This window comes from Silurus aristotelis (genome assembly GCF_946808225.1).
Source record: "Silurus aristotelis genome assembly, chromosome: 21".
Lineage (NCBI taxonomy): Eukaryota > Metazoa > Chordata > Actinopteri > Siluriformes > Siluridae > Silurus > Silurus aristotelis.
This window is the reverse complement of record NC_139594.1, coordinates 17,120,676-17,131,725: the sequence shown is the minus strand read 5'-3', so window position 1 is coordinate 17,131,725 and position 11,050 is coordinate 17,120,676. Positions and strand designations below refer to the sequence as shown.

General features: G+C 40.7%; 1 protein-coding gene across 1 annotated transcript; it reads right to left on the bottom strand.

Moving 5' to 3' along the window:
* Positions 1-4,778: 4,778 nt before the first annotated feature.
* Positions 4,779-10,595, bottom strand: ccn4a (cellular communication network factor 4a). The gene is made up of 5 exons (XM_083523382.1): positions 10,364-10,595; positions 8,441-8,723; positions 7,919-8,170; positions 6,834-7,024; positions 4,779-5,845 (listed from the first exon to the last, which is right to left on the bottom strand). Exons 1-5 carry the CDS (start codon positions 10,409-10,411, stop codon positions 5,546-5,548), a joined length of 1,074 nt encoding a protein of 357 aa, XP_083379508.1. The 5' UTR covers positions 10,412-10,595; the 3' UTR covers positions 4,779-5,545.
* Between the last annotated feature and the right edge of the window lie 455 nt (positions 10,596-11,050).

The window sequence follows — 11,050 nt, the reverse complement described above, 5'->3', positions numbered from 1 at the left end:
CACACACACACCCACACACACACACACACACACACAATCAATAAAAAAAAAAAGTTGAACCAGAAGTTTACATCCAGCCAAATGTTTACATGTACAGTATTTATTTTTTATGTGTATGCGGACAATCCATTTTGCACAACCTTCTGTACCGTACCGCTACGTCGGCACCACTGTGTTACTGTTTTCCCTTGTCTCATGTTGTCTCTTGTCTCAGCCCCTCCTCTTTTTGCACTAAATGTTGCACATGTGCACTTTGTGTTGTTAATTTACAGTTATGTGTCATGTTATGTCTGTTCCTTGTGTTCCTTTTGTTAATTTGTGTTGTTTGCTGCAGCACCTTGGGCCTGGGGAAACGTTGTTTCGTTTCACAGTGTACTGAACTGTTATTGGTTGAAATGACAATAAAGCCAACTTGAACTTGAACTTAAATTAAAAATTTCCCTTTACTTGAACTAGGAGACCCATCCGGTTCCAGCATCACAATGTCCCTGTGCACGATGTTTTTCCCAATGAACACAATTCATCAAGTCTCCTTTCACTGTAGCCACAGCCGCAACACCCACATACATTTTTGTGCATTTTTCCCATACATTGCAGTTTTTCTGGGGATTGGAAATGAACACAAATCGTGTTTTTTTGTTTAAATTCTTCAGGAAAGAAACCACAAACGTATAAATGTTTAATGAAAAATGTAACAACCGTTTTTTGTACTGTTTTGACCTTTCATTACGATGTCCAGCTTTACTTGAAAAATCTTAAAAACTGCATTTTTATGGATTGTGACCAATAACATTTCTTCTCCTCTGTCAGTCAGTGCAGAATAAAAAAAATTACAGCTATTAAATCCACACACATGTATTTGAGCTTGTGTAGTTTGCTACAGATGAGGTTTGCGAGCTCTGACTAGTGCACTTTCTGACCCTTCCAGCATCACAATGTCCCTGTGCACAATGTTTTTCCTTAACATGTGTTGGATGGGAAGGTCTTGAATGGTCTGCTATAGAGGTCTGGCTTTAATACACATCTGGGACTCAATTGGACTCAATTGGGATTGTATTCATTCATTACCATGTGGCAGCAAGAAACATCAGAACCAGACATCTGATTCGTGGAAGTGTAGTGAAGAGAGGAAAAAGATTAAACTGATTAAATTAGCACACCTGCTGCTTATCTGACAATGGTTCTTAACAAGCCTACTTGCTTTCACAAGTCCACTGTGTTCATGAACAGCACTTGCTGCCATTTTCTACACACTTTTTTGTTTAATTATCCTTTTTATTTTATATTTATTTGAACCCAGCCATTAGGGGGGCACAAGCCAGTGTACTCTTAGTGCCGGTCCCAAGCCCGGGTAAATGGGGAGGGTTGCGTTAGGAAGGGCATCCAGCGTAAAACATGTGCCAAATCAAATATGCGGATCACAAATGAGAATTTTATACCGGATCGGTCGAGGCCCGGGTTAACAACGACCGCCACAGGTATCGTTAGCCGACAGGGTACCGGTGGAAATTGGGCTACTGTTGGCCGAAGGAGGAGAAGGAGAGGAGGAAGGCGTCTACAGAGACGGCAGGAAAAGGAGCAGTGTAGGAGAGTAGAGGTTCAGGTTGGTACTTTAAATGTTGGTACTATGACGGGTAAAGGGAGAGAGATAGCTGATATGATGGAGAGGAGAAAGGTAGATGTGTTGTGTGTTCAGGAGACCAAGTGGAAAGGGAGTAAGGCGAGGAACATTGGAGGTGGGTTTAAACTGTTTTATCATGGTGTGGATGGGAAGAGAAATGGTGTAGGGGTGATTCTGAAGGAAGCGTACAGTAAGAGTGTAGTGGAGGTGAAGAGAGTTTCTGATAGGGTGATGATCGTGAAGGTGGAAGTTGAACGGATGATGATAAATGTCATCAGTGCCTATGCTCCACAAGTTGGCTGTGAGATGGAGGAGAAAGAAAGATTCTGGAGTGAATTAGATGAAGTGGTAGATGGTGTACCTAGGAAAGAACGATTGGTGATTGGGGCAGACTTTAATGGGCATGTAGGTGAAGGGAACAGAGGTGATGAGGAGGTGATGGGTAGGTATGGTTTTAAGGAGAGGAATGTGGAAGGGCAGATGGTGGTAGATTTTGCTAAAAGGATGGAAATGGCAGTGGTGAACACGTATTTTAAGAAGAAGGAGGATCATAGGGTGACGTATAAGAGTGGAGGAAGGTGCACACAGGTGGATTATCTTCTGTGTAGGAGATGCAACCTGAAGGAGATTGGAGACTGTAAGGTGTTGGCGGGGGACAGTGTAGCTAGACAGCATCGGATGGTGGTCTGTAGGATGGTTTTGGAGGCGAAGAAGAAGAGGAGGAAAGTAAGGTTTGAAAGAAGAATAAGATGGTGGAAACTGAAGGAGGAAGAGTGTAGTGTGAGGTTCAGGGAAGAGGTCAGACAGGGGCTCGGTGGTGGTGAAGAGGTGCCGGATGATTGGGCAACTACTGCAGGAGTGATGAGGGAGGCAGCTAGAAAAGTACTTGGTGTGACATCTGGAAATAGAAAGCAAGACAAGGAGACGTGGTGGTGAAATGAGGAAGTGCAGGAGAGCATTAGGGGAAAGAGGTTGGCAAAACAGAAGTGGGATCGACAGAGTGATGAGAAAAGTAGGCAGGAGTACAAGGAGATGCGGCAGCAGGTTAAAAGGGATGTGGCGAAAGCCAAGGAAAAGGCATATGAGGAACTGTATAAGAGGTTGGACACTAAGGAAGGAGAAAAGGATTTATACCGATTGGCCAAGCAGAGGGACCGAGCTGGGAAGGATGTGCTGCAAGTTAGAGTAATAAAGGATGGAGAGGGAAATGTGTTGACTAGTGAGGAGAGTGTGTTGAGAAGATGGAGGGAGTATTTTGAGCAGCTGATGAATGAGGAAAATCAGAGAGAGAGAAGGTTGGAGGATTTGGAGTTGGTGAAGCAGGATGTAGATAGGATTAGTAAGGAGGAAGTGAGAGCAGCGATTAAGAGGATGAAGAATGGAAAGTCCGTTGGACCAGATGACATACCGGTAGAAGCGTGGAGATGTTTAGGAGAGATGGCAGTGGAGTTTTCAACCAGATTGTTTAACAGGATTCTGGAAGGGGAGAGGATGCCTGAGGAATGGAGAAGGAGTGTGCTGTACCGATCTTTAAGCATAAGGGAGATGTGCAGACCTGCAGTAAAAAACTTTATTTTCGGCTTCTCCCGTTAGGGGTCGCCACAGCGGATCCTCCGCACGTTTGATTTGGCACATGTTTCACGCTGGATGCCCTTCCTAACGCAACCCTCCCCAATTTATCCGGGCTTGGGACCGGCACTAAGAGTGGCTGGGGATGGTTCTCTGACCGGGAATCGAACCCGGGTCGCAGCGGTGGGAGCGCTGCATCTTAACCACTAGACCACCAGGGGACCGTAACTACAGGGGAATTAAGTTGATCAGTCACACCATGAAGTTATGGGAAAGAGTAGTGGAAGCCAGGTTGAGAGAAGAGGTGACCATCTGTGAGCAACAGTATGGTTTCATGCCGAGGAAGAGCACCACAGATGCCTTATTTGCTTTAAGGATGTTGATGGAGAAGTATAGAGAAGGACAGAAGGAGCTGCATTGTGTATTTGTGGATTTAGAGAAAGCGTACGACAGGGTGCCGAGAGAGGAGTTGTGGTATTGTATGAGGAAGTCAGGTGTGTCAGAGAAGTATGTGAGGGTGGTGCAGGACATGTATGAGGACAGTGTGACGGCAGTAAAGTGTGCAGTAGGTACGACAGACTGGTTCAGGGTGAAGGTTGGACTGCATCAAGGATCGGCCCTGAGCCCTTTCCTGTTTGCAGTGGTGATGGACAGGTTGACGGACGAGGTCAGACAGGAGTCTCCCTGGACTATGATGTTTGCAGATGATATTGTGATTTGTGGTGAGAGTAGAGAGCAGGTTGAGAAGAGCCTGGAGAGGTGGAGATATGCGCTGGAGAGAAGGGGAATGAAAGTCAGTAGGAGTAAAACAGAGTACGTGTGTGTGAATGAGAGGGAGGGCAGTGGAGTGATGCGGTTGCAGGGAGAAGAGGTGGAGAAGGTGGAGGAGTTCAGGTACCTGGGGTCAACAGTGCAAAGTAATGGAGAGTGTGTTAGGGAAGTAAAGAAAAGAGTGCAGGCAGGGTGGAGTGGGTGGAGAAGAGTGACAGGAGTGATTTGTGATAGAAGAGTATCTGCAAGAATGAAAGGGAAAGTTTATAGGACTGTGGTGAGACCTGCGATGTTGTATGGATTAGAGACAGTGGCATTGAGTAAAAGACAGGAGGTGGAGCTGGAGGTAGCAGAGCTGAAGATGTTGAGGTTTTCGTTGGGAGTGACGAGGATGGACAAGATTAGAAATTAGTTTATTAGAGGGAGAGCGCATGTAGGACGTTTTGGTGACAAGGTGAGGGAGGCGAGATTGAGATGGTTTGGACATGTGCAGAGAAGGGACATGAATTATATTGGTAGAAAAATGCTAAAGATGGAGCCACCAGGTAGGAGGAAAAGAGGAAGGCCAAGGAGGAGGTTCATGGATGTGGTGAGGGAAGACATGCAGGTAGTTGGTGTAAAAGAGGCAGATATAGAGGACAGGGTGGTATGGAGACGGATGATCCGCTGTGGCGACCCCTAATGGGAGCAGCCGAAAGAAGAAGAAGATTCTATAATTATTTGGAACTTGCATCAATTATTTGATTTTTGATTATTTGATTTAAGTTTGATCAATTAAAAAGAGCTGTTGCCTAAAATTAAAGATCAGAGGAATTAATTAAGTTTGAAGTTTTATTTATTTCAAAGCAACACACAGAGGTGAAAAGAGTAATAAAATAATCTGTAGAGTAGTGTTACATCAATTAAGATTTACTTTAGTACAAGTAAAGTTACCAGTTTAAAAATCTACTTAAATAAAAATATTAAGTAACTCATTACAAATGTACTGAAAGTATAGTTTACTGAGTTACTTTTTTTGATAGTTGTGTGGGGAATTCTAGTGTAGCTCAAAAAGGATAAGAGGCTATATGAAAAATTGTATGGAACACCTTAACAAATAGAATTGCGATAACAAAAAGAAAATAAAAACACACCAGTCCATGACTTGAGTCTAATGTAAGTTATGTTATAATGTTATTTATGATGATGAGAGAAATCGTAAATGCAGATTCAGATTTCAGACAGTAAGCACCTGCATCTGACGACTATCGATTCGACGGCATTTCGCGTTCATCTGGGTCTGCAACACTGGCGTCTGTCTTGTCCATCTCCATCTTTCTTTCTTGCGAGTTTATCAGGTTTGTTCTTCGTAAAAGAACAATTACCGATTTTAAAATCTACTTTTAAAAAATGAAGTTCACACAAAAAAACAGAAATATGACTAATATGAATCACCAGATTTTATAGACCTCGAGTAAAAAAGTTGAATTCAGTAATCGAGTGTGATATGTTTTGCGTTTACTGCATTATGGAATAAAAAACATCTCTGCTGAGTTGATGGTTTTTATTGTGTCGACTCCAGAACGTATGATAGTCCCCTGTTCCTCAGTTCATAATCTCTCGGTTCTCATAGTACTGATCTAAATCTGCAAAGATGTCATTGGGGTTCTTGCAACTGAGGTTGCAGAAGCAGGCATTAATCCACATCACCTGCCAAGTGATCATATCTCCATCAGGGCACTGGAACTCCACCTGCACTGTTTTGGATTTGTAAGGGATGCAGCAGCGCTCATCAGTGCACACGCCACAGTACTTCGGCCGGTAGAGCTTCTTGCTGGTGCAGCCTGAGATGGTGAAGTTTCTCTCTTGATCTTCCCTGTAGATGTTGAGGCACTTTTTCCCAGGCTTTAGAAGCAATTAAAAGAAAATCCACAATGTCAAATTTCACAATATCTCGAATTTTAAACACAACCGACCAATGTTCTTATGTTAGTATAGGATTTATTATTTATTATTATTGTTCATTAGGATCCTTGGTGTTTAATAGGTTAGTGTGACCAGAGAAAATCAGTAAAGCGATGTGCATTTTACACCAGAATCAATCAACCTTTTAATACCATAAGACTGATAAAACATACAATGTGAATGACTGGCATTACTAAAGCAAGAAACCCAATGAACACAATTCATCAAGTCTCCTTTCACTGTAGCCACAGCTGCACCCCCCACATACATATATATCTCGAGCAGAAGCATTGATATTAACCCTCGTTAAATGACCCTGGGTTTTCCGTGCATTTTTGTGCATTTTTCCCATGCATTACAGTTTTCCTGGGGATTTGAAATGAACGCAAATCCTGTGTTTTTGTGCAAATTTAACAGGAAAGGAACCACAAACTTATAAATTGTGTGTCCAGCTTTATTTGAAAAATCGTAAAAACTGCCTTTTAAGGCAATTGTAACCAAATCAATTTTTTCTCCTCTGTCAGTCAGTGCAGAATGAAAAAAAAACCCAGCTAGAAAATCCCCAAACATGTATTTGAGCTTGTGCGGGGGACTGTAGTTTGCTACAGATGAGGTTTGCGAGCTCTGACTAGTGCGCTCTCTGACCCTCCAATCAAAGGATGTAAAAATGCGTACATTATTGTACACATGCTAGAAGGCCCCGGTGTCACCTCGGGAACAGCTTCAACAGCTTCAACAGCGCCCACACTACTGATTCTGAAGGCCTCAAGGCAGATTTTGAATATGGAAACACGTGATGTGGCGGCTGAAATCTGATTAGATAGAACCAAGAAATGCTACAAAATGAATCGAATCGACTATTAAAAATAATTTAATACATATTCATAGAAGAAAACAATTTAAACGTAAGCCAGTGATAAAATTCTACCTTAATGTGCTTGGTGATGTCCACCTCACAGGGTCGAATGTTGCAAAGCCGTCTTTCCTTGACCATCCGACACTGCTTGTTGGCATTAGTAATGCGTAAAGATACTCCTCGACCACAGGTCTTGGAGCACGGACTCCACGATGTTGTCTGAGTCATGCAATCCTGCCAAGAGTTTTTTCCACTCGAGAGAGCTGTCAAAAGAACTGTTTCATTCAATGTATATCTCAAATGAAACTTCAGAATACAACGGTATTCCTTTTTATGCCCAACAATATCACTATTTTTTTTTTTGCAATTCTTTAAAAAAGTTTTTCCTGCTTACAGATGATATGTACATGATTCATAGCTTCAATTAAGGTTGTGCATCTCCATAACTGAGGCCGATGAGATTCATATCTCAATACATAGCCAAGGATTCTACACAGATCTGATTCGATACGATTCACCTATATTGCGATGCAGTGCGCTGCGATTCAATCAGATATGATGCAGTGGACAAAATATGATGCTACGCAATTATGGTACAGATAGTTAATTTTTATTTGTTTGGTTCAGACAGACAGCAAACCATTAATTTACATAAGTGCTGTCTGACTTTTAACGCATGACCCTTTCACAAGCAGACCTTTGTAGTGCAAAAAAAAAAAAAGGTTTCAATAAAAACAGTCTTCAGGAAGATGCAGCTCTACCTCTGCCATTTCAATCTGTGTTCTTTTAGGACACGCTTCGGTCTCCATAGTGTTATGATACATCATATTCATGTAGTGGTGCTGAGAGAACGCACTCGAGAAACCGAATCATATAAAATGTTGGTCACAAATCTTCGGTCATTTTCTAACTAATGAAAGTACAGCGTATCTACGAATTATTCTATATGAATGAATCGGTTTTTACCAATGCAAATATGTTCAAAACAATGCATCGTGATACAAATAGCAACTTCTATCCGTGAACGCATTCTTTATCAAATATGTATTCTGTTATCTATAAATTGACGTTTTTATTTGATATCATTGGTTGGGAAATTTAAGCATTTTTTCCTGAACACTATAAGTGTAAATGGTACAGTCAGGTTTGGATCATACCTGCCATGGCATGTCGAGGTGCTGCTTTGCGCCCTCTCCTGGGCTCCTCACAGATCCACTGCTCGCAGCACTGGCCGGGGATTTTGACCCGCAGCGGTGTCGGGCACCACACCCTCGGAGGCTGATACGTGCACAGCGGAACGCAGCCGATAGCCCCGTTCACACACAGACACTGATATTTACAGTTAGGCTGAAAACTCTGACCGGTCCGATAGATTATTCCGTTGTACACACAGCGTGTGCTGAGTAGATCTGTACATCGGCAACAATTTATGAGTTTCTGATAAGATGTAAAGGGAACGAATATTACACATAAAATAAGAAACAGATTAACTGCTTAAGATAATGGTTCAAAAGAAGCTTTTTTTTTTCATTTGAAAGACAGTGTGAATAAATATCTGTGTCTGCATTAGACCTTAATTAACCCCCTTAATCTCAATCTAATCCCTGAGAAGAATCTAGTGTTAACGTGCTTAATGGAAGCCTGAGCACAAGGACATGTTTAGTGCAGGGGACACTTACATGCACATACTCCTTTTTCGTACCTAGGCTTGTCTGAGCTGTAGTCACAGTAAAGGCCGCGGTGGTGGTCACAGTTATCCGCCTCGTTGCATATCTCCCCTACCTGCTTGGCACAGGCCCTACAACATTCACAGCCGTCCATGATGAGACTGACACCTGGTGGGCAGCTCGGCGGAGTCTCGGGGCAGGTGCAGGGCCACTTACAGTACTGAGTCCGGTTGTAGGGTTCAGGGGTAGTGGACTCAGGTATGACTGGTGCAGTGGAGGAATTTAGGGAGACAGCCTGGAGGAAATGCAGATAAATTAACACAAATTTTTTTACCACATTACTGTACAGAATTCAGAGAAACTCTGCAGAGTCAATAAGCTGAAAAATTTAACCTGTAACCAAACCTCTAACTAATATCACCTTATTGGAAGCACCAAAAAATCAGCACTCCTAAATATGTTCCTGTATGTTCTTGAGTTGTTTGAAGTGTGTGTGTGTGTGTGTGTGTGTGTGTGTGTGTGTGTGTGTGTGTGTGTGTGTGTGTGTGTGTGTGTGTGTGTGTGTGTGTGTATCATTTCATATATCTCACTAGTAAAAACGAGATGAATAATTTTATCTAAACTTGTTATTATTAACTACCTAAACCTGCTGATTTATTTAACTCATGTACAACATTTTACATTGAAAGGCTCTAAATTTGAAATAATAGATTTTCAGTGTTATAAGGTAAATCTGAAAACATCAATATTAGGTCTATAGATGTATGGGAATTTATGTAAAGCATTTAAGTCTTATACTCTGTAAACATGAGACTACAAGAGGTTGGAATCTGGATTTATCTCTAAGGTCACAACCGTGCGTAGTCTATTTAGTTGTAAAATAAATACAAAAATTTAAACTTTCTGATAGGCTTGAGATCTTTTGCATGTCCTCATTCCCTACACTGGAGCGCTTCTATTATTCTTCTGCATGTAAAAGCTAATGTTTTTTTTTACAGTGAATAGATGACTGTAATAGTATCCACACTATAGGAGTGAGTATAATAGTATCCAGACATGATTGAGTTTTTTTGGAAAATGTTCCAATCTTCCTATACAACAGAGCAACCTGGAAAATGTCAAACTCTAATTATAGCCCCTATTTTCCAGCAAACGTGGAAACCGACAACACTGATGAGTTGCAGAATAATTTCCACTCGGTGGCAGTATAATCATTTGCTTTTGGGTTTTTTTAAAGGCTTCATCACATTCCTCAAATACATTTAGCATGATGTAAGTCACCTCAAATCTTCTCTCAGAGATGTTTAATGGACTTTTCTGCAATGCACTTTTATATAAACATGATTTCTTCAATCTCATGCATATGAGTCGGAAAAGACATGAGCTGATTAGGGGTTTTATGGTTTCATCTCTTGTATTGACCTGAAGGCAGTATTGGATCGGGACTTATTTTTAAATAATCCAATTATGATGTGTCTATAAAGTGTTTGTCTGCATGCACAAATTTTATTTTGAGAAGTTGAAGACGTTGATGACATAAAATAGACTTTGCAATAACTAAATTTTATTATTATTATTATTATTATTATTATTATTAGTAGTAGTAGTAGTAGTAGTAGTATTATCAGTTAAAAAAAATAAATCAAATATATTTCTTCTTTTATTGACTGAAAAAAAAAAAATATATATATATATATATTTTTTTTATTATTATTATTTTTTTTTTTTTTCAGTCAATAAAAGAAGAAATATATTTGATTTATTTTTTTTATATTTATATATATATATATATATATATACGCACACACACACACACACACACACACACACACACACACACACACACACACACACGTGTATTTTTTTTTATAGCTCTATTTATTATCTATAGATCATGCTATTTAGCAACAACTACATAGGATGTTAAACTCTTACCTGATGTAATCGGGCGACAAGCAGGACCCAGATCAGGAGCCAGCTCATTACTGAACCCAAATGGTAAATGCATTGAATCCAAAATTAGATATTAATTTTAGATCAGAGTATCCAAGTCTCCTTCATCGGTTAAGGCTGCCGGTGAATCCTGGACTCACGGAGTCTGGCTGCGCTTGCTTTTTGAACACCTCTGTGACGTCAGAGCTGGGAAAACCCCCCGAGTTTTCCTCCTTTCCTTTCCTTCTTCCCTTTCCCTTGTCTGTGATTTACTCTGCCGACGGAACGTGCACGCACAAGCTGACGGGAGCGCGCACCAAACACGCAGCCTATCATCTTATATGATAGAACTGGAAGAGTGTAGTTTCTATATAAAGTGATAGATAGATAGATAGATAGATAGATAGATAGATAGATAGATAGATAGATAGATAGATAGATAGATAGATAGATAGATAGATAGATAGATAGATAGATAGATAGATAGATAGATAGATAGATAGATAGACAGACAGACAGACAGACAGACAGACAGACAGACAGACAGACAGACAGACAGACAGAACCCTTGATTCAGTTACTCAACGGCTTCTCCAGTGATGCATGCAGAATTGTATATATTTTTCATTAATCATGGCCTTCTCTTTTTTTTTTTTTTTTTTCTTTTTTTTTTTGCACCTATTCATGATT

What these genes read in the sequence shown, in the direction of transcription:
- ccn4a (XM_083523382.1), bottom strand. Translation starts at nt 10,411, where the DNA reads ATGAGCTGGCTCCTGATCTGGGTCCTGCTTGTCGCCCGATTACATCAG. An exon ending in TTGTCGCCCGATTACATCAG is followed by an intron (nt 8,724 to 10,363) that starts GTAAGAGTTTAA and finishes CATTTCCTCCAG; the next exon opens with GCTGTCTCCCTAAATTCCTC. An exon ending in ACCTCGACATGCCATGGCAG is followed by an intron (nt 7,025 to 7,918) that starts GTATGATCCAAA and finishes TTCTTTTGACAG; the next exon opens with CTCTCTCGAGTGGAAAAAAC.